The sequence below is a fragment of the Anopheles darlingi genome, chromosome 3 (genome assembly GCF_943734745.1).
Source record: "Anopheles darlingi chromosome 3, idAnoDarlMG_H_01, whole genome shotgun sequence".
In the NCBI taxonomy this organism is placed as follows: domain Eukaryota; kingdom Metazoa; phylum Arthropoda; class Insecta; order Diptera; family Culicidae; genus Anopheles; species Anopheles darlingi.
Genome location: NC_064875.1, coordinates 55,107,042 through 55,134,541, shown reverse-complemented (window position 1 = coordinate 55,134,541; position 27,500 = coordinate 55,107,042). Strand labels below are relative to the sequence as shown.

Below are 27,500 nucleotides of genomic sequence, written 5' to 3'. Positions count from 1 at the left end.
ATACACGTCAGTAGGAACTGAATTGGAACACGATCAAACGCTTGACATGCTGTGGAAACCCATTGAAATGGAAGTAAAGAGAGCAGACGGAGGAAAACCCATAGCGCATCCATAACACTATTCATCTCATGTGGAAATTAATTTATAAGGAAATTTATGGCGTCCAAACCATTTTCCCATGTTGCCTGAGATGTTGATGTTGCACATGATTAACTATTTGGCGCAAACCGTAGCACTCATCGAAAAGAAAACATTGGGAAAAATGGTCAGGAAATGAGTTTCTTTCATCTCGATGACGATGGACGATGGGCGCTGTTTGCCTTCCCACGGAGCGGAGGGTGTCTGTTGGACTTTCCTGTCGAGTCGAGATACCAAAACGAAGGAAGATACGAAGAACGTTTGCAAAATTATTCGAAGCAAACGTTGTACGGCAATGTGTAAGTAAGTTGGTAAGCACAACAGCAGCAGCATAACAGATGCAAAACTGGTGCACTTACCCGAGAGCATAACGGGTCACACCGGACCGTTTCTCCCGTTAGACCACCGTTTTCCGTCAAGATCAAGGCTTGAAGAGAGTTGGATGGAATGGATCAATCGAGCGAGGACCATCGAAAATCGTTCGCGAGCAAGCGAACGAACGAAACGGTGCTTCTAATGCTGCCAACGGGCGTGTAATGCCTTACCTCGAAGGCACCTCCTCCCACCAGCACCACCACCACCATCATCATCATCACCCGAAGCACTATAAGTTGGCCTCGGTGAATTCAGGGTTCGACCATCGCCGGCGACTAGGCTTACAGACGGCGCAGAAACTTGACTACACAACGTCGTAGCTAGGGCCTGGGACCACCATCATCACACCATTAGCGAGTCTCACCAGTATAGGAAGGCATTTAGTTCATCCGGCGTCCACGTTGTGCGACGCTCGCCGATCGATCGGTGGTCATAGCAGCACCGTTTCACTTCCGTTACCCCACCCAAGCCATTCTGGGTGTGTGTGACTAACGGAGGCCCCCTTCTCCTCAGGGGATGCGAATGCATGCGTGTCTAATATTGCGTGATGGTTCGTGCGAAACGCTTGCAAATGTGTGCTAACTACTGCTGGTGCTGCTGCTGCTGCTCGCTGTTATCGATCTCTTTGGCATCCCCAAAGGAAGGCCGCCGCACCTAGGCCTCGGGTCTACTTGAAACTGAATCTCATGCCCAGTCCCAAGAAACTCCCATCGGCGGGACAGAGAAGGTCATCGCGTTGGCATCGGACCATCATCGTCATCAGCGTATCATCATCATCATCTTTCATCGTATGGTAATGCAAATACGAAACAGATGAGCTACGATCGAAGAACCACTCTCGCGTATCCTCCCCCCTAACGTCGGTTGCTTCATGCGGCTCCAGCGATCGATCATTCTCGGATGCATAACTCCCCACACCCCTAACACACAATGGTTAACTGATGAAATCTGTGATTTGTGTATCATCTATCGCGGTCCGGTAACGAAGTTGACACGAGAGTCGCCATCATCGCTAACTGGCCGGGGGGCAGGGGAGCATCTCAACCACACCGCGCCATACGCCGCGCACCCATAATGCAATTGTGCCGCAATCATGCGTTCCACATCTGGGTTTTTTTGCATTTTCGACAAAGTAGGCCGAGGTGGAATGTATGTGCGTGGGGGGTGTCGCTGTCTGACCGGGCATTGCTGCTGCTGGTTGATGGCTGGCTGTCTGGCTGGAGCTGGTGCACGGCATTGATGCAACGTCGAACAGCGTCAGACAGACTACCCGCAGATGCAGTGTTGTGTACACCTCACGTTTTTATCATTTAAAAACCCCGTCAAAACCTTCGCGAAGCAGAGCAGGGGAGGCCGGGGGTTTGTACGAAGTGAAATGATGGTTCCCACTTTTACGGACTTGAATATAGCGCTGAACCGGCCCCACCCATTGCGCACTGAACTAAGCACCGTCTAAACTGTGCAGCGAACCATGGCCACGCGGCAGTGGCAGCAGTCGATGCTCCTAACTATGCGGAAGCACGCTTTTACAAACGAATTATCGACATTCACTTTGCCGCTTCACTGCAACGCGTGCATCGTAGATGGCCGTGACAAAAAGGGGGGGGCCCACCGTGACCGTGATTCATCCGTCCGGTGTGTAAACCGACAAATCCACGCTGTTGTGACAATTTAGGCAAGGTTGTAAAAGACGAAAAAGCGTTCTACCCGGTCAGTAAAGTTGCGAGCTTTCCGTGGCACACCGAGCGCTGTGCGGTCACATGCAAAAATACGTGAGCGCAAGGGAGGGGGGGGGGCCTTCGTCATCCCAGGGCACGTGAGATGGATACCAAGAAGGCGACCGTGCGCTGATCATCAAGCACGCAAATCCACAATCACTCCATCACATTTTCGCAGCATGCTCGGATGCATTTTGCTTGGAAAAACAACGATTCTCACGGAGCCCGGCGCCGACTGATTGCCCGATTAGTACCCGGGGGGGGGGGGGGGGGGGGGGGTTTCCATGCTGATGATAGAAATCAAAAGTTTCATCTTCTCGCCATTTCCTGTTTTTCACGGATGCGGCACGGTTCGGAAAAGCACCCCGTAAATACACGGAAACTTTGCAGCCCAGATAGCGCCACTTTCCCATCATTTAACGCGGGGAAGGAAGGGAAGCTTGAATGTTTTCGTCCGAAAGAAGGTAAAAGGGTGGCAGAAAAATGCTGAGAAAGGTGGTTTTTCATTTTAACACCCAGAATGGGGAAAGAGCTGGCGTTGCCAGGGGCACAGCGACAAGAAAGGAAAGTGGACAGTTGGACAACACACGAGAAAACACGAAAACAAATCCCCAACAATAGATTCTCTCTTCGCCTCGGGATAAGCACTGACTTATCTAAACGCCCATTCTACAAGACAGCTTAATTACGCGCGCGTTAGCCTTTGTTGATCTGTGCACTTTCGCAGTGGCCACGAGCAACGAAATCATAGCAACGATGCTGCTGGGTGCTGAGATTGTCGCATAGTTTCCAACGGCGGTAGCGTCAGTCTTCCGTTTCGTTGGAATTCCGGTTTGCACGTAAACGGGATTGGAGTCCCGGTCCACCGCGGCCGCGGTGCAGAACAACAACGGGCCAAGATTCCTCCTGCTGGATAAAAAGCGTCCCCTCGCTGCTGCTGGAGTTGCTTGGAGGTCGGAGAAATCGATTTGCATAAACGGCGGTCCCTACTCATAAACACGCACTCACGGGGGGGAATCCGGGGATGGGCGGTGGAGCTGCCGAGTGTCCACCAACCCCCGTCGGCCATCAGACGTCACGCGCGCCCGCACCCCACCTCGCCGCCGCTGGAGAAACACGTCACACAAGTTTTGTTGTTTCGTTGCGAGGCACCAACCGCCCTCCTCACCCCCCGCCACCCCCTTCTGGCCCACCGCGGATGAAGGGCACGCAGGTAAAATGAAAAGCCGAGAAAACAAACTCGCGCGTTGCTGGGGAGGCGGTCGTCGCTTTCGCTGGGGCCAAAACCGCCACGCAATTCACGCACTCGACCCCCCTCTCTCTCTCTCTCGACAACAAACGATGATTCCGCCGCCACCGCATTCCACCGCGCAACTACACCCCCCCCCACCACCCCCTCCACCCCACAAACGGAAAGGTTCTGGTTTCCACGCATTTTCCAAACAAAATGTTACCGCGTTACACTCTGGGGCGCGCACGCGGATTATGACGAATAGAGGCCAGCAGCAGCATTCCGGTTTGGCCACTTTTCTTACGTTTTTCTATCTTGTCTTCCCTGCTCCACTGCGATCGCTAGATGATCGCTTCCTACACATTCCATCTCCCCGTTTCCATGGGAGTTGCACGCGCGTTTCACTTCCGACCGGGGGAGCGTTTGCACAGGTGTTCTTTACTTCCTGAGCCCCCGCTTTCTTTCACTCGCCACTCGCTCGGACCTTTGAATTCCACTCAACACGACACGCACCTCGTTTCTGTGATCTCGCACCAGCCTCCGGACTTCATCCAAATTTGTCACACCGGGCGTCGTCGTTTGTTTGATTTTCCGTTTCACGTACTGCCCCCACCATCCCCCCTTTCGGCACACTGAATTTGGGACCCGCCCGTGGCGCACAAGAAAACCACCTGAAAAAGCGCCCCTCTTTTCTCCGTGAGCTGGCTTTCTTTCTTTCTACCTTTGCATCCCGAGTACCACTTGCATCCGGAGAACCAACCGCTCTTCTCAGCCGCAGATACAGTTTAAAGTACCTTGGTTGTATTTCACTCTGCGGCACGGCGTGTTTATACCATTTGGCTTAATAATCAAAGATGTACCGAATCGATTTAAAAATGTTCTCTGCATCCTGAATCAAATGTTGAGTTAGAGTAACTAAAATTTAAACACTTTTGCTTTGAATGCTTTTCGAACGATGCTAGGGAAAGTTGTTTTTATCCTGAAATTAACCACGAATCGCTTGTGTGAGATATTGAAGCGTGGTCATAAACACGCATAGCAGGTTTGCTTGTTTCGCGTGGTCCAGCAAAACATTTCTTGCGCGACTAAAATTTTCTTCCACGGAATAATTTGCGTGGTTTAAAAATTGTTGCCAATTTTCTATTTTCAGCATAAGAAATGAATATGGAGTACCATATTCAGTTAAATAATTGCAGGCCGATTAAAGCGGATGAGGTACCAGCCTCCTGACGAACAATATTGTGTTCTTTTCGCCGGACAATTCGGAGAAGTGATCTTCAATTCGTTTAATTCATTATTGGCAATTCGGAGAAGTGATCTTCGAAGGCCACAGACGGTAAGAAAACTCTTTAATATGTGTTCTAGTTTCGCCATTCTAATCCTTCTTACTCTAAAGCCTTTCTACTGATCTTCTGCTGTTGAATCTTTCAATCTGACCCGTGCAGGATTGATATATCGACGCTACATGCGAGATTGATCCAATAGTATATTTTGCGTGCAGGATTGGAAGTATGAACCGGCTGAGTTTGGCGTGCTACGGTTGGATCCAAAAATGTGGTACGGCACCATCAAACGGATCGATCCAACGCTCGAGTGAGCTTTCCTCCTATCAACCAAGTGGCCCAACCGCGAACCGGATCATCTCTCCGGCCCATCAGTTGCGCCCTCCGCAAGGCATCTCATCTCCACCGGTTGGCTATGCTCTCCAGATCGTATCGAGAGGATCGTCATCCAACAACAGCAGAAGCTTCTTCACCAAAGAACCCGAATGCATTTCCGACGGCATGCCGGTGCCAAAGCAGCAGCCCCAACCAGCATCGCCACAGCTGCAGGCCGTAATCCCACATGCATGCTATCGTGGCTGTGCACCCGGGCCAAGCTTGTGGCTACCACGTGATCTTCAGGTGCCCGTTGGATACATGCCATATAACGTTCTGGCTACATCCTTCATAACACCCACGATCAACTTAACATGGCACGATCAACTTAACGCGCTGCGAAATAATCACAATCAGCGTCTCATGCAGGAGATTCAACAAAACCATTCGCATTTATCTTGCATTTATCCGGCAGGTGCCTGCTGCTATTCAAAATCAATCGCTGCAGCAGAGTCAGCTTTTACGAGCATATCGCCAACATGCACACTGTGGACGATGATCTTCAAGGAAGGATCACATCTTCGATGAAGTGATCGTATTGATGTTGGCGGTTGCCTCGTTGCTTCGAAACAGCAAATTGCTCAATCTGCTACGAATATCGGAAACCGTCGACAATGATTACGTGCCTCGGTCTGCATCATCTTTCAGGTGGAATAGATCTGCGGGTGCAATCCGACCAACATTCAACGACCTAGAGCAATGTAATATCACACATTGCTAGAGCATGTACTGAATCGCCTAGACCGCAAGTGAAACAAAGGACACTCATCTAGGTCATTCAGTAGATAACAGTTTATAACATTTTTTTTTCAGTTTTTCAGTTTTTCAGTAGCACGTAACTTATTCCAATTGTAACAAAGTGAAGCAAAAATGGTAAGTCATTTTAAAAAAATTGCATAAAAAGTTGTTAGTGATGGTGGTGGTGGTGGTGGTGGTGGTGGTGGTGGTGAAGGTGACCACCGGATATCCCTGACCACGTTGCATGTTGCTGTTGTTGTAGTTGTAGTTATCCTTTTGCCAGCTCGGGCGTATGGCTTTGCATGTGGCGGTCTGCTGCCTCCAAATGGCGGCTTCGAGCGAGCTGGCTGCTGTTTAGCCGGTTGTAAGAAATCCGGCTTTGCAAAAAGATTCCGAATTATGGCAAACAATTTACTAATCTCCGTCGCAACATCTGCTTCGATGATAGATTTTGGAAAATCTTTCTCCACGGGCTCATATAGCCACAATGGATTGGCCTGTCGTCGACCTGTTGATGGTGGTTGTACGTGTTGATGGGGGTTTAAGTTTCTTAGGATAATGCTGCATGCTTTATCACAAATTTGTTTCATCCGTGCTGGTACGGTGAATATCCTAAGCCTATACATAATGGTGCCGTTATAAAGCGACTCAGCTTTGTTGACCTGCCTCTTTGGTTGGTAATATACCAAGATGGTTTGCCCTTCAGATTTTTGGGCCTTATACAACAATAACGCCTCGCCTTCTTTTGAATACGAAAAGAAGCTCAACAGCTCCTTGGTTGACGCGTCCGGAACACTAATGAAACATACCGGATGCATGTTTCGCTCTCCTGCCGGTAACTCATTGGTTTGTAGCGCTGAAACACAGGTATGTTTTGCTATACTATTTTATACATATAACATATAACATTTATGTATTACTAAAATACACTTTCATTCCTACTAACCATTATCGGGTTCTCCGTATATACGTAAATTTGGCAAAGCTTTTATATCACGTTATTGCACGGTTATTAGATTTACCAATTTTGCATTGAGCAGAAAATCTGCTCAATGGATCTCAATGGATCAATCTCAATGGAATTCACTAGCTTTACAAGAAGAGGTCGTTTTTTGGGTTGGGATATTATTTGAATGGAGTGTTTCAAATGGGCGTCAGGTGCAAGAAAGGATTTTTTGTTGGTGACAAATGACTCGAGGTGACAGGTGATTCAAAAAAAAAATCCTCCAAAAACGTCAAACCGAAAAGTGTACTGAAGGTAATAGTTTCTTTAATTATGCTAATTTAATTAGTAATAATTGTAATATATGTTTCAGTTTTCGAACCCTTCGACGATGGCAGCATCGAAGTACCAGAAGCCAGCCGATTTCAAACAAAAGATGAAGTAAGTACGGTTTGCAATACTCTTTTCTTCCGAGCTATAGATAATTACATAATCACGTTCCGAGCGTTCCGATTTAACGGAAGAAGATTTAACGGAATTTTACGGAAATGTGCTACGTTGTATCCACCGTCCAACCTGTATGGAATATCTTAAATTGGATTGCACTATTGTATTATATACTACTTTTCACACATTTAAGTTTAAGTTACACGATTGTTACATCGGTTCTGGTTGCTGGAACTGGAAGCTGGAACATAGAATCGAATGTCTTAGCCGGGTCATCATTTTTTTTATATTCCACGTTTTGGAATGCAATGCAGTAGCTGTGGTAGTTTATTAAACTAGTAGAGATGTTCACTATTCGAGCGATGGTGAACTAAGATGATCTGATGATGGTGATGATGGATGGACCAACCATCATCTTAACTTTGGCCCATGCGATGAGCTAATCGTTATTCGCAGCAATTCGGGAATTCAGGTTGCATTCGTATTAAGATCGTCGGATGCAAAACTGCTGTGTAGGACGGTCTTTGTAACGTATTGGTTTATTCTCAACAATACAGTTAAAACTCATCTTTTCAGCTGGTTGCTCTGCAAAAACTTCTTCGCCAGCTGCGAAAACCAAATTGTGTTTCTGGGATTGATTATTTAAAACTTACAATCGCTTAGCACCTGTTTTAAGGGCATCAAATCTGATTTTCATTTCCTTTTTGAACATTAGTTTGAACGGGCTTTCATTAGTTGTCGCATGTCTTGTAGCTCGATACATTTCCAGAAAATTCCATTAATTTAGATGAACGCTTTTTCCTTGATTAGCTGGATCAATTGCTGATTTCGACAATGCCATTTTGACTGTTTTTACAGCATTTTCTGCAGCACCATTTGAAAACGGACTATGGCGCTGTTGTTAAATCCTTTATTCCTCTTTCGGCACAAACACTTTTGAACTCCTCCGAAGTAAACGCAGTACCGTTATCGGAGATTAATGTCGAAATAGATTCAAAACGGGACATATATTCTCACAGCTTTTCGATAGTTTCACGCAATGTTAGCGTTCGCACTGGAAACACTTCAATCCATTTGCTAAAACTATCCACGGTAACAAAATAATCTGCTCATTTGCACTTAAAATGGTCCATGTGAACTCGGTCACCAGGTTCGTTCGAAAGTCGCCAAGGTGATAAAAAAATGGTCTTCTGAGGGCGAATTTGGATACATGTTTCGCATCTTTTCCCCATTTCCTCTATCTCCTTATTCATAGACGGCCACCAAAAATATGCACGAGCTAAACTCTTCATTTTCAGTCCTACGCAATCTAGAAGGTACCACAATCCGGTATCCCCAAAGTAGGACACCTTCTTCCACACTTAGCTCTTCTCTTTTCGAATGAAATTTCTTGATTTCTTCCTCTGGAATATTCTGAGGCCAACCAGATTTCAAATATTCGATTATATGACTTATGATGCTGTCCCGACGACTTTCAATCACCAGTTGTTTTCGTTCAACTAACGAACGAGTCGTAGATTCAATAAAACTAATGAAATTCGACGGTTCGTCTTCGAGTTCTGCATTCCTCTAACATGCTGGATCTCATAATCGAAATTTGTTAAAAATACAGCCCATAGTTGTAAACGTCTAGCGGCTGTTTCAGGAACTCCTTTGGTTCTAAATAAACCAATCAATGGTTTGTGATCGTTCACGAGTACAAAATGTCTTCCAGGCAAATAATTATAGAATTTCTTGACTCCATAATATATCGCCAATGCTTCTCGATCAATGGTTGAGTAATTATTTTCATTTTTGCTTGAATACTCTTGAACCAAATGATATCGGACGTTCACTCTTATCTGGGAAAACATATATGATCACTGCACCAACTCCAGCATTCGACGCATCACAATAGAGTTTAATCTGAAGACTTCGATCGTAGGGAGCCAGAACGGATTCTCCGGAAATAAGTTTTTTTTTCGCATTTTCAAACGGCTGCTGTTGTCTTTCTGTTCAAGCGAATTCAACGCCATCCTTCAGCTGATCATATAAAGGTTGTAGGTTGGATGCCAAATTGGAACAAAATTTACCGTAGTAATTTACCAAACTAACAGATGACCGAACTTCTTGGCTATTTGATGGTCTTGCTACTTTTAAGATGGCTTCTACCTTATCAGAATTCTTGTGTAAACCATCTTTGTCAATACGATGACCAGGGAATTTCACATCTGTCTTGAAAAATTCACATTTTTGCCTATTCAGCAACAGACCGTTGTCCTTCAACCGCTGCAAAACTCAATCCAAATTATTCAAATGTTATTCCTTGTTAGAATCAGTAATCATCACATCGTCAAAAAAAATCCAAAATATTCCAGATTAGCTTGAAAAATAGAACACGCTGTCTTCGTTCCAAATTCCAAGTGCTCTAAGCCAAAAGCGTACGTGTTTCTTCATCTAGTTCTAATTGATTATAGGTATTTTTGAGATCTAACTTTGAAAAATATTGACCACCTTGCAATGCCGCAAAAATCACATCAACAACTGGTAAGGATGATGATGATCTTTCAAAAACGGGTTGACTGTGACACGATAATGAGCACAACAGACGAATCGACGAATCTTTCTTCAAAACAGGAACTAACGAAGTTCCCCATTCCACATCTGCCGTAGATGGTTTAGTATTTATTCCAGTTTTTTCTAAACGATCCAGTTCGTCTTCCACCTTCTCCTTGAAGGCTAATGGCACTTTAGACGTAAATGACTTATCTTTGGCGATTTCTGTTCATATTTCTTTTCCGACGAATGATTCTTGGCAGTGCACACCTTGGCCAAAGGTCCTTTTTCCAAAAATCTTGCAAACGTAATTTTTATGTTGGCATTTTCGAAAATCGTGGTCACCTTTTCCACAGCATAAACATTTGAGGTCTTCTTTCTTCGGCTTTTCAACCTTGGAATTTGCCTTTTGAATTCGAAAAACTGCACCACGTTGCAAAAGAGTTGCTTCCTTTTTCATTGCCAATTTCATCAATTGGTCGTAGGTTGCTGTAATTTCTTCTCACAAATTCGATCAAAAACTGGACCTCGGCGTAATCCCACTACAAACCTGTTTTTAATCATTTCATTTAAATAGCCTCCAAACTCATAACTGCTCGACAGCTTCTTTAACCGAGTTGTCCATTCCACGATAGTTTCGGTGTTGCCTTGACGCACTTCAAAGAAAATTGAGCATTCCCGAAAAACAACCACTGTCAGCATAAAGCGTTGCTGTAAAACATCACAGAGTTCATCAAACGCTTTTTCTTCTGGTTTACTCGGAAAACACAGGTCACGAACGATTTGTATATCAAATCGTTCGAAACCGAAGTTAAAAAAAGGGCAGCTTGCCTTTCATCGTCGTCCAATTCGTACGCCAAGAAAAATCTTTGATTTGGTATAACGGCCAGGAATCTTCAATGTTGAACACTGGTGGTGTAATTTTCATTTTTCTCCCGTCGCGAATGTAACATATTGGTTTATTCTCAACAATACAGTTAATTTATTAGTTACAGTTAACTTAGTTATTCAATAATGATATACAACAGTCTTCTTGGTCATTGCTGAAGGTGATTGTTGAATCTGGTGCCGTGGAGCGACTCCGTCCGTAACTGAAGATCATAATCAATCGTGTCAAATGTTGGTTTAAGTTCCATATAGATAACGACCATTTGTTTGCCAGAGTTCACCGATCGATGGGCATCAGATATGAATTTGACTAGGATCGTTGTGACGGAACCTTCCATATGATGGATTTGATTAACTTAAACTCGTTACAAAATGATTTTATGCACAGGTAATTTTCAACAAAGCTTTTGTCGTCATTCTTGTATACGGCTGGGGAATTTAGTTTGCGCTATAGACTCAATTACGCGCTAAGAGCTCAATAACGCGCTTTCAAATCGTTTCTTGAGTAATATCCAGATCGTTCTCTATCCCAGTTCCAAGTTGATTTGTATTTATCTACTGTATTGTGGTCGCTAGTTGGAGGCTTTAGCCTACTAATGGGCCTTTTGTTATTTTTATAATGTCGCATTAGCTTTACTCTAGTTAGCTTAAGCCACTTTCGGCGGTTATTCATCCAGGGTAAGGTGCGGCTGCGTGACGAACAGGTGGGATAACACTGTTGGTGATGCTGCTCGTGAATATTTGGACTACCACACCTACATTTAATTCTTTTTGCATAAATGATCAATCAATTAACCATCAGTCTCAAGAGCTCATGATCAGCTCGATGCTGGACATCACGTAGGGGTATCGAAGATAACGGGGGATTTGTACCGATGAGTAGGACAAACTCGCGAATGCCCGGTTCGGTAGGAACGTTCGCGCCTGTTTCTACAAAAGATTCAGCGACACCGTACCGCGTGGTCAGGAAAGTAATTATATTTTCATTCATTCTTCCCTTTACATAGTTCACACGATCCCGAAATAACCCAGCATGAATTGGAAAGAATTTCCAAATACATTCGGCTTGCCCTCCGAAATTCGGGTCGTATCGAGGAAAAAGTAGTGAGAATAGGTACAGGGTTCTACTGGCATTTAGGCATTGGTAAGTTAAACAAGACGCTATTTATAAAGATTTACAAAAATGCTTGATGTATAAAATATGTTTTAGCCAACATGCTCAATGAAGCTTTAAGCGATTACCCAAACATGCGTCAGGTTTTTTTAACCATGAGCACGGACGGTGTAGTGCTGAGGCAGCCTGGAATACCCAATAGGCAGGTGTGGCCAATCGTAATAACGATTGAAAACGTACCAGCGATGAGCCCACTGCTAGTTGGTATGTATTTTGGGCGGAAGAAACCGCCGTGCACCTTTCTACGTCAATTCGTGGATGAGTTGAACCATCTCTCCACTGGATCGATGATTTGTGGAAAGATGCGGGCGGTTTTTCTGCGTAAAATAATAGCTGATATGGAGGCGCAGTACATCATCACCGGTAATTTCTTCTTGCCAATTGTTACTTGAGATTATTTAATTATTGTAAATGAATTTTAACGTTGGACTTTTTTTGTTTTTTAGGGACAGTTGCGCCCTGCGGCAGCTCGGGATGCCGCTGGTGTGATGCACGCCGTGCAAAGAAAGGTGGATCATATCCGATATATGCCGGCAACTACCGAACCAACGTCCAGTTCCGCAGTTTGGTTTATGCAGGGCACTACCGCTGCAAAAAGAACAAAGCAGGGAAAGCCACATCGTCCGTGCTAAGGTCACCTTTGGTTGACTTAGACTACGATGTGGTTTACGAGGTGCTATTGTGCGACCCGCTGCACAACCTGCATAAGGGGGTAATGAAGGAGCTCATGCAAGTTTTTTGGCGGAAATCTGATTTTGGGAAGAAAAGACAATTCAATAAAATTGTTACCAACATCAGAATATATTCCGAAGCCAAAATGGCTAAGAGCTTCGCCAAAATGAGCGTTTCTAAGAACGAGTTAACTTGGCGAGCTTCCCATTATGCCAACCTGTTGAACTATGCCGGTCCGGCTTTGTTTCAGCAGATTCTTAATGAAAAGGACTTTAAATCGTTCATGAAGCTGCATTCGGCTATCAGTATCCTTTCTCATAGCTATTTCCGAAAGGATACACAAATGGCAGCAGAATTGTTAGCAACGTTCTTGGCGGACTATAAGAAGGTGAATCATAGAATCACCCTTAAACTTCATGCACTTTGCCATATTTCGAAGCAAGTAGAGCTTTTCGGACCGCTTCCGGAAAATTCTACCGCGGTTTTCGAAAAATATTACGCTGGCATGAGGAGAACTATTGGGAAAGGGGATTTGGAGAAAATGAAATTGTCATACTTCAAACAGTTTGCCAAATTTACCGCCGACCCAAATGGAGGAAAGCTAGTATTGTTAAACTTAGTGGAAGATGGAATATATTCTTCTATTAAGTTCGGTCACAAATTTATTTTAAAGGGACGATTTGCCCAAAAATGGTTTTTGACAAGAGACTTCAAGGTAATGGCCATGAAAAGCGCTATGCGTGATGGTGAGGACACCATAATAAATGCCGAAGAACTAGGGGTATATAATAAATGTTCGTTTGCAGAAAATGCCGTTGACCTTCTGCAATACGAATCCCCAATGGCTGAACAATTCTTGGACCATCAAACAAAAGTTAGTTGCAAGCAAGTGTTATGCAAATTGGTAGTTGTAGAGTTGAATATTAATGGAATTAAAAAATTCTACTTCATACCCGAACAAGGATCTTTCAATCCTTTAGACACATAGCTATCATACGATAAATGTACATTGGATTTGATACGAATTAATCAGAAAACGAATAAAGTATGTGTATTTGTTTTGTACGTGCTGTTCGACAGTTTTTATTCCATTCATCATTCTAGATATAAAAATATTAAGTGTGGGATTTTATAGAAGATACCCCTTCCCCGGTGCTATTAGGTTGATATTCATTTTTTACCAAATTTGTATTGTTATTTTCTCTCCCTCTACAAGTTTAGCAGTATTCATCTTCTTCCATCTACAAATCAATTGTTTTAAATATTTTTTGATATCCACTTCCTGGCGCATATCTCCGTAAGATTGGTGTATTAATTTACCTATAACATCAATAGTATTAACATATTTTAATAATTTTATCCCCTCATCCTTTATGGAACATTGATCAAACACATTTTTAGAAATTATGTTTAATAACAACGTGTTTAGCGTAGTGTGATAACTAAACTTTTTATCAAAACTATCTAATATTTTTTGTCTAAAACTATCCTTTTCTGTTAATAATACTTCTAAACGATCTAAATTGTCCTTATTAGCTAGGGGAAAAATTACAAAGTTATCCGATGTCACCGTAACGGCAACTGGCGGGGTCGGTTCCGGTACTGAAGATTCCGGAACTGGTTGTTCCGGTACTGATAATTCTGGAACTGTTGATACCGGAACTGGTGGTTCCGGAACTGGTGGTTCCGGAACTGGTGGTTTCGGCACTGGTGGTTTCGGCACTGGTGGTTCCGGAATTGGGTTGTTCCGTGTTGGCGCAACTCTTTTCTTTTTTTCAAACGGTTTTATGTCCTGCCGTTTTACTTCTTTTATAACCAAGCGCTGATAATCCGGGAATTTATTCGATATGAATTGGAGCAAGTCGTCGTACTCCTTCTGCAATTCTCCATACATTCCTTCCAATTTTTCCAGAAATTTTTTGAATTTGCAATCCTCATCCACACACATTTGATTTTTATTGCGTGACACATTTGCTTGCAGGTCCAGGTTTGCCATTTTTTCCTCCATAACTTTTATATTTTCTAGCATTGCCGCATTCTGCTGACGATAAAAGTGGCATTTTTTACACCCGCATTTACATTCTTCTGTTTCAGGGTAAACCTAGGGAGATAATTTTGGAAAGATAACATTGGCAAAAGATAAATATCTCGCCCCCATAATGTATGAGAGCAAACCCGGATGAAGGAGGCACCGGACCAAGAAAATCGATGCCCTGTGGACGATGTCTGGCCCTCCAAATAACGGAACAACGGAACACGAGCCAAAACACCAAATACTCACATCCGAGTTCGCCATTTTCCGTCCGTTTTCCGTTTCCGTGGAAATTTTGCAAAATTATTTGGAAAAACAGCAAATCAGGCAGACGCCGTTACATAAGCGAATTTTCTTATTTTTGAATGTAACGATCGCTTCATGACAGGTTGGTTTAGGATAACAGGATACAAGGATAGAGGTGGTCTAACAAATTTCTGTTCAGAATTTAGTTTAAGTCATCTTAAATATCTGTCCGAATCAAGGTTGTAGTTTGCATGTAATTAATTCTGGCAATTAAACCTCCCGCGAAACAGTAGATTTTCCTCTATATCGAAGTGCCTTTGCATCTATCACACTTTTTAAACCAACGGCTCACACCACTGTCAATGCATGTTTTGAAATCGCCGGTAATTGGGAAAATTCGGAAAATCCAATATTTGAGAAATCAGGTGGAACGACGGAAAAGTGCAACGAATGTTGGAAAATTCTGCTAACTTGAGACAAGTCCGAGAGTGATGCTAAAACGATCTTGATTCTTCTTGATTTTGATTCCGCCCAATACTTGATTTTTCGTTTCTTTACAGTGCTCTAGCAAAACGGATTCTGGAGGTACTTTACTTAATTATTGATTTTCAAGGCTCCTCGGAATTGAAAATCCTGATCTTGATCGATGGTTGTATAAGCCAAGAACGATATCGTTAGAAAATCGTCATACGAAAGTGGAAATCTAATTTTGGTGTACGGCGGAAGATTCCGGCTGCCGTTGGTAATCTTTGAAAACAAAGTGATTCGATTGAAATGACGACAACCGCCCAGCAGGCTGATCAAACTGTCCTCGACTCGCTGTTTTATCAACCATCAACCAATTATCAGAAATTCACAATCGGATGCGGATCGGATCAGAGAGCATTTGTACGTATGATAGGAGAGTAGTGATTAACATCCGGATTTCCGTCGGCTTTGCTTTCCTTAGCATCGATTTATTCCGGATTGCCTTATAATACCCGACCCGAGTCTATATCACTTAGTATGAGGGAAATGAGATATCGACTTACCTACTTATCAACTTATCAACTTACCTAGTCCATATCACATCGGTGCACCCAGGGCAACAAAGTTAATAAACTAACCCTCAGGATTGCTCATTAACTTAACTGAAACAAGAACTCATAGCTCCATTGCTAGTTCTTATGAGGAAGATTGTTGATTTTTTCACGATTAGTCCATTACCTCATCTCGACATGTTTAATGTTCTTTCACGATAGTAGCGGTTTTTGATTTATGAAAGGTTGGTTTATGAAAGGCACACAAACTTATTACTTGCTTACAAAATAGTTTCGATAAAACTAACCCTTTCTTTTATTAAGTGATAAGAATTAAACCTATTCGGCTATTGGGACCATCTCGCCGTCCCTCGGTCAGCCATGAAGTCCAGCATGGCCAACGCAACCGACGAGGTAATGGAGGATGTAATGCGGACGCTGTACCATTAGATAGTATTCAGTAAGTCCTCGTTCGGCAATCTGCTATTTCCGTTAGTCCTTAACCCTCTTGGAGTCGGCCTACTGGTGTTTCCTGACGATCGGTATAGTACGTGTTGGATCAGCTTGGCAAGGAAAACTCCAGTGCTTCCTCCAATGGTTCGGTGAAGGCGAACCCCCGATCAAGACAAGTTCTCAGCTCGTCATCATCGACTCGTAGTCGGATATAGAATGCTGGGACAACGACGAGAACGGTTCACTGGCGATACTACGGTTTCTGGACGCGTTCGAGCTGGAGTATTATTATCCGACGTAAGTAATGTGAAAGCAGATCCACATCTAAAGGATCTTTCTCGTTTCACCCTTGATTACGAAGATCCTTTATCTTCTCACTCTTGTTTGCAGATTCCAGAAAAACGACATGGAAACATGGATGATGGTCATGGAAATGAGACTACCGCTAGCTACCGGCTGTTGAATTGTGGGATTCGTGTTTGAGAGACAATAGATCGGCCACCTCAAAGATTTAATGGACATATCCTCGCATTGCCCCTGTCTGCCCCTTCGGAGTTATTTTGAGTAACAAGAACGTTTCAAGATCACGAAACAATGATAACTAAAACTAAATTAACCAAATTGTAATGTGTACGTAGGAGGGACAGAGACTTTTTTATAAGTAGCACGATTTGCAGCTAAGTTAGAAACGAAAGTAGAATCGAGTCCACAAAGCAAATGGACCATGAAACATGCCGTGAAACCCCCGAATCAAGGAAGATCCGATCAATGCCATAGTATCTGTAAAGCTTTTACGTGAGGAGCTGTCGCGAATCAATAGATTGTGTAACTGAATTATGTGTTCTTATTAGCATACATTTTCAAACCCGTACCAGTTTTACGCCTGTACCAGAATCTAGACACACCGTCACCGTGGTCATATTTCAGGAAATAAATGACATAAAAAGAAACGAAAAGTTTCATTTTTAAGGAGCAGGTTTTATTGTTATTATTCGCTAATTTTTTATATAAATTTTTCAATTTTTACTTATACATCATCCAAATCATTGTTTCCGATCCCAATCTAAATCATCATCTTACGGGCTTATTCATCTGCGTAAATGAACTAAAACAAATTTGTTTCCTGGTATTTATCGAATTGCATTTATGTGTTCGATAAAAACGCATGGTATGATTTCGGTCAATACTTGTTCGTACAGCTTCCTGGCACGGATTTGAACAATCAAGCGTGGGTTCTATTTGACTATTTTCTGGTATGATAAACCGTTCTGGAAAAGAAGTTTGCCGAACTGTGAGTCGTGTCCTTTCAAACATGCTCGTTTAAAAAGTATTTCGAGTCCTTTAGATTTTGTAGGGAGTTTGTAATCATTGCCTGCGGTTAAAAAAGTCTGCGAAATGAAAAAATTAACAATATCGAACTGCGATACTTTTAGAAATAGAAATTGAGTTCATCGTCGTTTTTGGATGCATAAGTGATGTTTTGGTCAAACAAAGGTCCAATTTTCGGTCATTCAAAACGCTACCATTGGGTATACTGCATTTTGAGTATCCCTCTCAAATATCTGGTTGTTTACTACTTGCATACCAAACCAATAGCGTAAGCCATTTCATTTTCAACATCTTGATATGAAAATAAGTACTGGCAGGTTAGAACATTTCCTTTCGAAGCAAAAGCATAATCGATGCGATGATACTCTGAAGCAGCCAGATCTGAAGAATTTTTACAGCAGACAGAAGAACTTGTGCATAAAAAGCAAGTATTTAGCACAGACCTGGCCATGTGTGTCGTTCCTTTTGCTCAGTTCTATTAGTTTGGTATTTCTCGCACATTTTATTCAGCACATGTGGTTGAGATGTACACAACCGCCTATTTTTGTACTAGCAATGAGTTCGCACTTTTCCCCCCAAAAAGAACGAACTTTTGCCTCACTAGGAACATTTCTGAAAAAAGTGTCAATTGCAAACCTTTCCGTTTGTATTGCAGAATAAGGGTATACCGATGGAATTTGTGTTAATTTTGTGTTCTTCATCACTTATGAAGGTTTGATGTAGGAAATGTCCACGAAGTATGATACTGCTTCCAAAAACTCATAAAATTAGATCGAAATCGCCAAAATTATAAGTTAACGCATTTCTCAAACATTTGTTATCCAAACCAAAAAGAACACATATGGTAAGGTGATTTCAAGAACTTTCAAACGAGTATAGTGTTGGTTGAGACGGTGAAGCCCAATTCGAACTTTTGCCCCACCCGACCATTTGCCCCACATTACTGTAATGGTTTTCAAATCATTTTCCGGTACAATATTTGACATTTTTATGACAGCGTTGAAAAAATGTAATTTTGGTTTTTCAAATGTTTGGCAATTATGTTCACATTTGACAAAGCATTAACACACATTAACAATAACCAGAATGATATACAGTGTCGGACATAAGTTAAGCAACTGGGTTAAGGTGTATGAAAAAGTGTTCAAATTTTTAGTTTTCAACTACACCGGTAAAGAGTACCTATTTACGATATTTTAGGACGAATTCCGATATTAATTTTTATTTGAATAGCACATTAACACGGTAGTTTAAAAAAAGTATTGATTTTTGATGCGACATAAGTTAAGCAACTGGCAATTTTGGTGTAAAAATAATAAGATATTGATCATTACATGCAGAATTTCTGCATAGTGGTAGTCTATTGGCTTGTAAGCTTGCTTTGAACACCCGACACACTCGGTTACATTCAAAGCGTAACAATGTCGCGTAATAGCTATTCTAGTGATTGAAAAGAAATTAAAAATGAAACTAGCGATTCAGGAAAACTCTCAGAAATACATTAGTGAAGCTTATGAAATAGATTAATCAGTAGTTTCTCGTTTAATAACCGGTTACAAGGCAAAAGAAACTGTTGAAACGGCTTTGCGTCCTGTTCGTCTTTGAAAAACTTCACCCAAAATGGACCGCATTATCAAATGGTATTCAACCAAAGATGCGTTTGCATCAGGAATGGAAATTAAAGGTAAATTAAGCTTGGAGATCAGCTCCCAGACCATTCAGCACTGATTGAGAGAGGGTGGGTTATTCAGTTGCAGACCAGCAAAAAAGCCGTACATTAACAGCGAAGGCATAACTTCATTTTGCGATGATTTATTTGAAGTAGGATGTCTCAATATAAAAAATAGTGTTGTTTAATGATGAATCCATATTCAATCTGTTTAATTCGGATGATATGAAGCGAGCTAGACGTCCACTTGATACTAGACTAAATCCGCAATATTACTAGAAGACTATTAACCTTCGGTTGGGCACCCGGCGTTTACCCCTTCCTTGGGCACCCGGGTACCCACATGTGCATTCCATAGAAAAGAAATTTTTTCGCCGTTTTAACAGATTTATGTTAAAAATAGTGCACTAGAACTAATTTAAGGGTCTTGGCAACGTGTTTTTGTTTCAAAATCATAACAATATGCATTAAAAAACAATAAAACAAGGAACACAATATCCTTAGTTTCCCTTCGTACGGTCATTTTCTACCGAGTACGTCGAAAAGCAAGCATTAAAATCAAAAAGTGATGGCATTTTTCTGCAAATGTTTTAATGAAATTAATTATTTCTTCGAATTAAACTGTTTTGCATCGTCAAAAGGCACTTGCACAACCCACACAGTTGATACTAGTGATGATGACCATGGTGACCTAGACAGCAAACGTAAGCCGTGATTTGTAGGGAATTCCTCACAATTTTACGAGCAGCTATTCATATCAAGATACAATCACGATTACACAATACATTTGCGTAAAGCTAGCAGTGTATGACAAAAACATTTTCTGTATTTTAAAATGTGTTTTTTTACTAATTAGTTTGTACTAATTAGTTTTCACAGGGCAATAATTTCAAAACCACGCGCGTGAAGTAAAATATTTGTAGATTACTTACAGGGGAGAAACAGAAACATCACAATCGATCAGCTACTTGGCATTAGCTAACTTTTTACCGTCGTCGACTTCACAAATGCTGGAACTTAGCAACGAACAATAAGCAACAACATCTTTTTTCATTATCCGCAATGTCAATTGTTTTGTCACATTCATATAATTTTTAGAAAACAATATGTGAGCTGTGCAAAAGTATATTGCTGGTGTTATAGCGCAACAATAATTAAAATTAAAATTTATTTTCATTAAAATATTGTAGTTTACTTATTTAACAACTAGCTGCCCCAACAGGCTTCGTACTGTCTTTGATCGGTCGTGGGTTTATCGTAAACAGGAACTTTAACATTTCAATAGATATAATTTTATCTATTCCATGATTTGGTCGTATTCGATTTATCAATGAACCAAATCAATAGCTAGGTCAGTTAGTGATGTTGGAAATAGAGATGCGACGTGATTGTAAATATGAGCTGGAAAGATAACATGATGTTTGGTTTTTAAGGCTTTGCCTTTCGGGCTAAATAATGTTATTTAGAACCACGAATTATATTTTCCCAAGTTTTTTTTTTATTAAATACTTTGACTTTAGTGTTCGGTTTGCACATAGCTCGTTAAGTTCAAATGGTGGTATGGTTGTTGGTATTGTTTTCCATTACTATTCGGTTACTGCTGCTTTATATGTTTGTGCATGCAATTCCGATCGTTTACCATTCATAACCCGATAAGTTTAAAATCGTCAATAATAAAAGGCAACAATAATTGAAAATTAATATAATTCTTGATCAATCCAAATACTTAACAACCGAATGAGTTTTGAATGTTGTTTCATGTTCATGTTCAACATCAAAGAGAAAATGTTAAGATAATTTAAAGCAACAATAAACATACCAATAAAAAATGGTAACGATGCAGCATTGTCGGTTCCTTTGTTATCATTCTCCCCCAGCCCCCTTCCCCCCCCCCCCCCCTTCTGCTTTCTCTCTCTCTCTCTCTCTTTCGTTTTTTTCCTTAAGATCTATTGGTCTCATTTTTTAAATTATTGTTCAAGAATTAAACGCAACTATCTTATTTTCCCACCACTTACTCTGCTCTGCAAGATGTACGGAATGGAGGGTGGTGGTGGTGGTTAGGTGAAAGAAGGAAGTAAAAGAGTATTAAGTGAATCCAATCGATTTAGAGACCATCAAAACCTAGGAAACGATACCCATATTGCCCTAGGACGTATTTTAAGGATTGGGGTTGTATGGAGGCCCCCCCTCCCCTCGACCGATATGAACCAAATTTTGTCCCATGGTTTTTCAGGTGACCATCAATAATTGTGCAAGTTTTAATTGTATTCGGTTCATAACTTGCGGAGTAATTAATGTTTTTAACAATCAAGTGTTAGGGAAGGGCATGAAGGAAGGTAGCGGGGGGTTTCTAACCATGCCTATAGCACTCACCGGCCCCAAAAACCCCCACATACCAAATTTGGAGTCAATCGGTCCAGCAGTTTCGGAGTCTTTAAGGGTCATCCGGACAGACATGAATTCATTTTTATATATATAGAAGAAGATTAACATTGAAAAAGCGATAGAAAGAGATCGAGCAAGAGACGATAGAACAGAGGTGCAAGACATAGATAGTATAGAGAGTAAGTACTCGGTTGGGTAGTGGAGTTTTATGTTGGTATCTGTCTTCGCCCCTCATCTGTACTAACCAAACTAACCAAAACCAATAATTTCGCATGATAAATCTTCATACACCACTTGCAGAGTGGGATTGTGAGTCTAGGACACTATGCCATCACAAACCCACCTTACTTTATGAACAAAACTACGTTTGAACTTATGTACGTATAACGTTATGAGCAAACTACAAACGATTGCATTTAAAAAAAAAACCTTCATGTTGAAAATTCCAGCTAACTACCGGAAGGGTGCTCGGAATTGTGAAATCAGAAATGTGAAAAGTGATAAAATTACGTTCCAAATGCAGTTTACAGATCTCAATTATCTGTCTTAGTTTTTTTCTTATCATCATTCAAATTTTGTCTCTTTTTTTAATGCAAACGTTAATATGATGTGCCATAAAGGCCATGTTTCAGCAGTCAATCTGATTGGCATATCTGTTTGCCAAGCAAGTATGGCTATGGAATAAAATAAGGAATCCACGGGGGATCAGCGTAAATACCGATCGACCCGGACTATGGATTACGTTTCTAATCGGTGGGGAATCCTTCCGACAGGTTTGTTACTTGGGAGTAAATGTAGTTGAAGCATAAATCAAATTTCTCGATATTGAAGAACAGCCATCCCGGGAGAGGGATTTGGAAAATCCCTATGTTTCCTCCTCATCCTCCAACAATCATGCCCATCCATGCCCATAGGAGTGTAAAATACATACATTAAGGGGGGGCTTTGGTTATTTCGGGCCAAAACAAGGCTTATTTTTGGTGATTTTTGGTAAAGAAACCATCCAACTTAATTTTTTCAAAATAATCTCATATTAATCTACAACTTTTCAAGAATGTTTGGTTCTATTTTGGGGAAGATTTGTTCAAAACTTCGTTAATGGCATTCAATTTAGAAAGGCATATTTGCAAAAATCTACTTTTTGCGGTGCCCATCGTAGCCGCGTGCTGGGACATCAGAAATACTCAAATGAATATTCTTTTGTTAGATTATGAGTTTATCCAGGTAGCCCCGTTGAGTTTTTGTTAAATTTCCCATTTTTCGATTTTTGGCAGGTTTTTGAAGTTGAAAAAGTGATGCATTTTTCGATGTTGCCTCAAAAAACGAGCTTTACATAATTCAAAAAATTATTTAAAAAAAAAGTATCAACAATTTTAATAAAAATCGACGGGGCTACCTGGCAAATAGTGTACAGATTATGTGTTCGAAATTTCAAATCGATCGGTCCAGTAGTTTTTATGCTACGATGGGCACCGACTTTGAAAACGCAGGTTTTGGGAATCGCGATTCAAAGTCGCGAGATGCTTTGAGCCTTGTATGAAGCTCTGTTTTTCAAAAATCAATATATTTGTCAGTTTTGCTTCGATTGATCCCAAAATTTTACACAATACTCTTGAAAGGATAAGCACTCATAAAAAAATGTAAAAAGTAAATGCGAAGAAATAAAATAAAATACCGAAGCCCCCCCTTAACTCGCAAACAACATCACATGAAAGAATCGATTTACATATAAAATTTCATTATGAAGTGTGATCATCGTGTGTCGATCGCTTTGAGTCCTGATGGTATCTCCAGGGCTTTTACAAGAAATATGTGTGGACTATAGTGAATCTACTATAACATATTTATGGTAAATTAGTTGATGTATGTTGGAGCTACCATACAAAAAACACGTGCTTAGTTCGACCGTTAATGCGTGTAATGGTCATTCCTATCCCGGGTTATGCGACGTGATGACCTTACGGGTACGTTTGATAAATTGATCCATCGGTTGGCTGATCCATGAATCTAGTGCTTATTTTTTTCATTAAGGTGAAAAACCGTCACATTCTGGCCGCAGTAATCCTTCTGCTAAAACGGTTCTTTGAGGTGAAGTGTCGCGAGAAGATCGCGAATTTGGCACAATTTATTGAAAAAATGGCTCGCCTACGATGCCAACTCTTAATCGTTTCATTAATAATAGGAGGATTTTGGTTGATTTTCTTTCGTTGCATTGCTTTAAACTTTAACTTATCGATCTTGCAATCTTTAACTTATCGATTTGGCCGATTAGTGTAAAAATTGGCCGATTAGTTTCTTTTTTGGCCGATTAAATCAAATTTTTGGCCGATTAAAAATTCCGCGGTTCGGGTTTTGTTCGGGTTTGTTCGTGTTTTTTCGAACCCGCGATCGCAAACAGGCCCCACGAACGCACACACGCGCACTTTCCCGCGCGTTTAGCACCGCGAGTCGGGCGCTCCAAATCCGGCCGCCATTTTTTAACGCGGAAATTTTTTCTTCTTCTTTTTTTCGCCGAAATTCTTTTTTTCTTCTTTTTCCGACGCGGAATTGCGCCCTCTGGCGGCGCCGGACGGAACCCGATTCACCGGGGTCACCCTGTTTCGGCGAGTGTCAAATTCCCGGTCACCCTGTGGCAGCATGACGTCATAACTGTCAAAATTCCCGGTTTGTCAAAATTCCAGTTTGTTTTGTCCTGCATGAACTCAATTTCCAGTTGAAACTTGCGCGAAATCGACGAATTAATCCACAGAAATGGACGATCCAGAGCTCGACGCGATCCGCCAGCAGCGTCTGCAGCAGATGCAGGTTTGTCCCGATCCCGGGCTGCCTCTCGGGAGCCGATTTTCATCTATTTTTGGGGAATTGCCTCGCCCCCAATCGAAGAATTGATCAAATTCATTTCGTCTCATTTAACAGGGCTCCAATCCCGAGCAACAGAAGGCCCAGCAGGAGCAGCGACAGGCGCAGGAAGATATGAAGAATTCGATGCTGGTTCAGCTGCTGGATCAGGATGCACGGGCGCGATTGAATACGCTTAAGCTTAGCAAACCGGAGAAAGCGCAGATGGTGGAGGGCATGATCATCCGGATGGCCCAAATGGGACAGATCGGTGGCCGGCTGGATGACGCCAGTCTGGTGAAGCTGCTGGAAAGTCTCAACCAACAGATGCCTCGAAGCAATTCCACCGTCAAGTTCGATCGACGACGAGCAGCTATGGATTCCGATGACGATGACGATGATTATGGTATATGAAAGGGCCCTTTGCGAGTGATAACCAACCCACGATCCGGCCCACGATCCGTGTCATCTTGTGTGTTCGCTTCACTGAATAAATGAAAGTTACTCTCTCAACACGAAGGAGCGGTTGGATAAAAATGAGGATTTTTCTCCTGATTCATTGATTTCCTTTGGTTAAAAAAGGGTGGAACGTACAGAGAAATACAGACAAATAGACACACATTTCGTTTACACCGTACATAGCGAGGGTGCACCGTTAGTTGGGGAGAAAGTAAAATGCTTCTAAAACGATACTGAATCGTGAGAAATGGTTTGACTAGAAAATTCGACCTCCCATTTCCCCTGGAAATGGTCGCCGGACCAGGCGACGGAATGTCGTCTATCGGTAACTGCCACACGGACCAGTGCTCCGCTTACTCCTTCTTCTCGTGCCGTTGTTCGCCCTCCGTGTCCTCTTCCTCGGCGTCCAGGATGTCGGCACAGCAAATCGAGTACATGATCAGCGACAGGAAGCCCAACGGAAGACCGAACAGCACCGTGGTCAAGACGGGATTGCCGATCCACATCTCGGCCAGCGAGGTTTTCGCCTCGAACCACGCCCGATAGATGCGCACGGGCAGAGAATTTCCGCCGAATATCGGTGCCGTTTGATTGTGGATGCTGTCCAGGAAGATTTCGATCGCTTCCGGCGTTAACTGCAACGGATCGTCCTCCGGGATGTGGTGCTCGTTAGTGGTAGCATTCAGTACGATCAGATGCGGCGTCGGCAAACTGTCCATCGCAATCGATCGGGCAAGTTCCGGATTACCGACCCAACCAAACTGGAAACGGCCATGATATTTGTGTTTGTTTTTGTGCACAAATATCTCCACCATATCCCGGAACTCCTGTTCGTGCGCGGCGATCTCACTCAGTTTGTTCTCTTCGACCACCGCTAGTACGAGGTACTTCTTCGTCTGCACCAGATGGTGAATGTTACTGCGTGATATCTTCGGGAACGTGGCGAACCGTTCCTCGTTCACCCACCGGAACAAACTTTCATTCAGGTGGGTCGGTTCTATGCGTTCAAAGTTGTCCGAGTAAGGGAAATAGTAGTGGCCACGCTCCTTGTATACCAACGCTGCAGGCGCTGTGTCGACATCAAAGTGCCGCTTTGCGATCTCCACGGACGTGGCGTAGAAGTAACCGTGAGCCTGATAGGATTCAGCTGCACTGTAGAACACATCCCACAGCAACCCCGACTGTTTGCCAACGTACGTGAAGAAGATCGGGTTATTCGATTTGAGGATGTCAATACTGTCCGGTCGCGTGACGAGCTGTACCGGAGGTCCCGACATTCGATTCACAAAGTGCAGCAATTCCTCCTTCGACCGGTCACCGTTGTACACGTACTCGTACGGACCTTTAACGCTGTGCGGTGAAGAAAAACATCGAAATCCTAAAAGTCCCGTTGGGTGTGGCCCAGGCGGAAAGCAGAAAACTTACAAGATAATCGTCGGATAAGCATTCACTTTGAACTGCTGTGCAACGGCCGTAAACCGGGTACAATCGACACGCCCGACCCGGATGTTGGTGTTGTAGAGGGCCTGGGCCACAAGCGCCCACACCGGTTCCAGCTTTTTGCAGTGGGCACACCACGGAGCGTAGAACATCACGAACCACTGGCCCTCATTTCGCACGTCCAGGAATCGATCGCTGAGCTCCAGAACTCTAGATCCGTGAACCAGGCTGAGGAAAACTGTAACCAAAGCAGGATAATTAGATTAAACGCTGCAAATCACGGCCGGACGGAACTTACGGAACAGCAAAGTAAACAACTTCCACACGGAGAACATTTTGTAGTCTTTTCGGCCCGAATGGCTGCTTCCACACTTTAGACGAGGTAGATTCTTCAATTGTATCTCCAACAACACAGCATTCCGTCCGGAAAAGCTGGTTTCGAGGCAAAAACCTTACGAATTTCCGTGAATTCCGAACGAAAATCCGGAAAATCGGAGTCCAGAAACGGCGTTGCTGCACTGGCAGACGTTTTTTCTGCAGAGGCAGTGGTGAATTTTCGTTGTTTTGGTTCGCTTTTTGAGGTTAGAAATCGGTGTAAAAATCCATCTAAAAATGCGAAATTCTGAACATTTTGGAATAATTTCGTGTGATTTCAGAGCAAATTAGCATCATTAGCAACCACCGCAGCCATTCCCATTGGAAAAGTTCCGAAAAGTCCCAGCAGGAAAGTGGAAAACCGTGGAAATTGCGCCACGGAACGAACGATCGAATCACGGAGGAAAAGGATTGAATCCCAGGATGAAAGGATTGTAGAAATGATCCCTCACTTCCGATATAAACCACTAAAGGAACCCACAACGAGCCCCAGAGTTTGCTAGAGTTTACGCCTCATCTGACCCCCGCGTTTTAAGTTCGATTCGGATGCGGCAAAAAGTGTAGCTAAACTAACTTAAACTTAATTTCGACCTAGTCTTCCACGTTACCGCTGGTGGGTGGTATCGCACAGTGAACGGGTACAATTGCTCGCCGCAAGAAAGCCAAAATGTCTCCCTCGGAAACATCCGCCTGCGAGGGTAAGTTGGCTAGCGTTCCTGTTCCGTGTTGTCCGGGTCT

General features: G+C 42.6%; 5 protein-coding genes across 10 annotated transcripts in view; 3 read left to right on the top strand and 2 right to left on the bottom strand.

The window, feature by feature from the left end:
- LOC125955058 (uncharacterized) overlaps window positions 1–4,294 on the bottom strand; it is an 11,392-nt gene extending 7,098 nt beyond the window's left edge. The window contains exon 1 of one of the 5 annotated variants that reach the window (XM_049685898.1): window positions 4,184–4,294. The gene's annotated coding sequence lies outside the window, so the exon portion shown is untranslated. The other 4 variants (XM_049685897.1, XM_049685896.1, XM_049685900.1 and 1 more) reach the window with 4 other exon arrangements.
- A 2,709-nt stretch (window positions 4,295–7,003) lies between these two features.
- Window positions 7,004–13,513, top strand: LOC125955006 (uncharacterized). Of its 2 annotated transcripts, XM_049685810.1 has the most exons (5): window positions 7,004–7,116; window positions 7,175–7,242; window positions 11,679–11,815; window positions 11,882–12,208; window positions 12,292–13,513. In XM_049685810.1, exons 2-5 carry the CDS (start codon window positions 7,193–7,195, stop codon window positions 13,503–13,505), a joined length of 1,728 nt encoding a protein of 575 aa, XP_049541767.1. In that variant the 5' UTR covers window positions 7,004–7,116; window positions 7,175–7,192; the 3' UTR covers window positions 13,506–13,513. The 2 variants fall into 2 exon arrangements, with proteins under 2 accessions (XP_049541767.1, XP_049541768.1); XM_049685811.1 differs by lacking the exons at window positions 7,004–7,116; window positions 7,175–7,242 and adding an exon at window positions 11,533–11,579.
- A 10,787-nt stretch (window positions 13,514–24,300) lies between these two features.
- On the top strand, window positions 24,301–25,008 carry LOC125955109 (programmed cell death protein 5). Its single transcript, XM_049685964.1, has 2 exons — window positions 24,301–24,455; window positions 24,567–25,008. The coding sequence occupies exons 1-2, from the start codon at window positions 24,402–24,404 to the stop codon at window positions 24,900–24,902; spliced, it is 390 nt and encodes a 129-aa protein (XP_049541921.1). The 5' UTR covers window positions 24,301–24,401; the 3' UTR covers window positions 24,903–25,008.
- Window positions 25,009–25,012: 4 nt separating this feature from the next.
- LOC125955031 (protein disulfide-isomerase TMX3) lies at window positions 25,013–26,891 on the bottom strand. The gene is made up of 3 exons (XM_049685847.1): window positions 26,686–26,891; window positions 26,373–26,625; window positions 25,013–26,297 (listed from the first exon to the last, which is right to left on the bottom strand). Exons 1-3 carry the CDS (start codon window positions 26,720–26,722, stop codon window positions 25,301–25,303), a joined length of 1,287 nt encoding a protein of 428 aa, XP_049541804.1. The 5' UTR covers window positions 26,723–26,891; the 3' UTR covers window positions 25,013–25,300.
- A 77-nt stretch (window positions 26,892–26,968) lies between these two features.
- LOC125955108 (nuclear envelope phosphatase-regulatory subunit 1 homolog) overlaps window positions 26,969–27,500 on the top strand; it is a 1,347-nt gene continuing 815 nt past the window's right edge. Inside the window, exon 1 of the mRNA XM_049685963.1 lies at window positions 26,969–27,460. Within this exon, the coding sequence (XP_049541920.1) occupies window positions 27,430–27,460 (31 nt within the window). The 5' untranslated portion in view covers window positions 26,969–27,429. The remainder of the gene's footprint in view (window positions 27,461–27,500) is intronic.

Coding starts and splice junctions, on each gene's coding strand:
- LOC125955006 (XM_049685810.1), top strand. CDS start 7,193: ATGGCAGCATCGAAGTACCAGAAGCCAGCCGATTTCAAACAAAAGATG. Junction 7,243..11,678: donor GATTTCAAACAAAAGATGAA/GTAAGTACGGTT, acceptor CCCTTTACATAG/TTCACACGATCCCGAAATAA. Junction 12,209..12,291: donor GGCGCAGTACATCATCACCG/GTAATTTCTTCT, acceptor TTTGTTTTTTAG/GGACAGTTGCGCCCTGCGGC.
- LOC125955109 (XM_049685964.1), top strand. CDS start 24,402: ATGGACGATCCAGAGCTCGACGCGATCCGCCAGCAGCGTCTGCAGCAG. Junction 24,456..24,566: donor AGCGTCTGCAGCAGATGCAG/GTTTGTCCCGAT, acceptor CTCATTTAACAG/GGCTCCAATCCCGAGCAACA.
- LOC125955031 (XM_049685847.1), bottom strand. CDS start 26,722: ATGTTCTCCGTGTGGAAGTTGTTTACTTTGCTGTTCC. Junction 26,626..26,685: donor GTTGTTTACTTTGCTGTTCC/GTAAGTTCCGTC, acceptor CTTTGGTTACAG/TTTTCCTCAGCCTGGTTCAC. Junction 26,298..26,372: donor GCTTATCCGACGATTATCTT/GTAAGTTTTCTG, acceptor TTCACCGCACAG/CGTTAAAGGTCCGTACGAGT.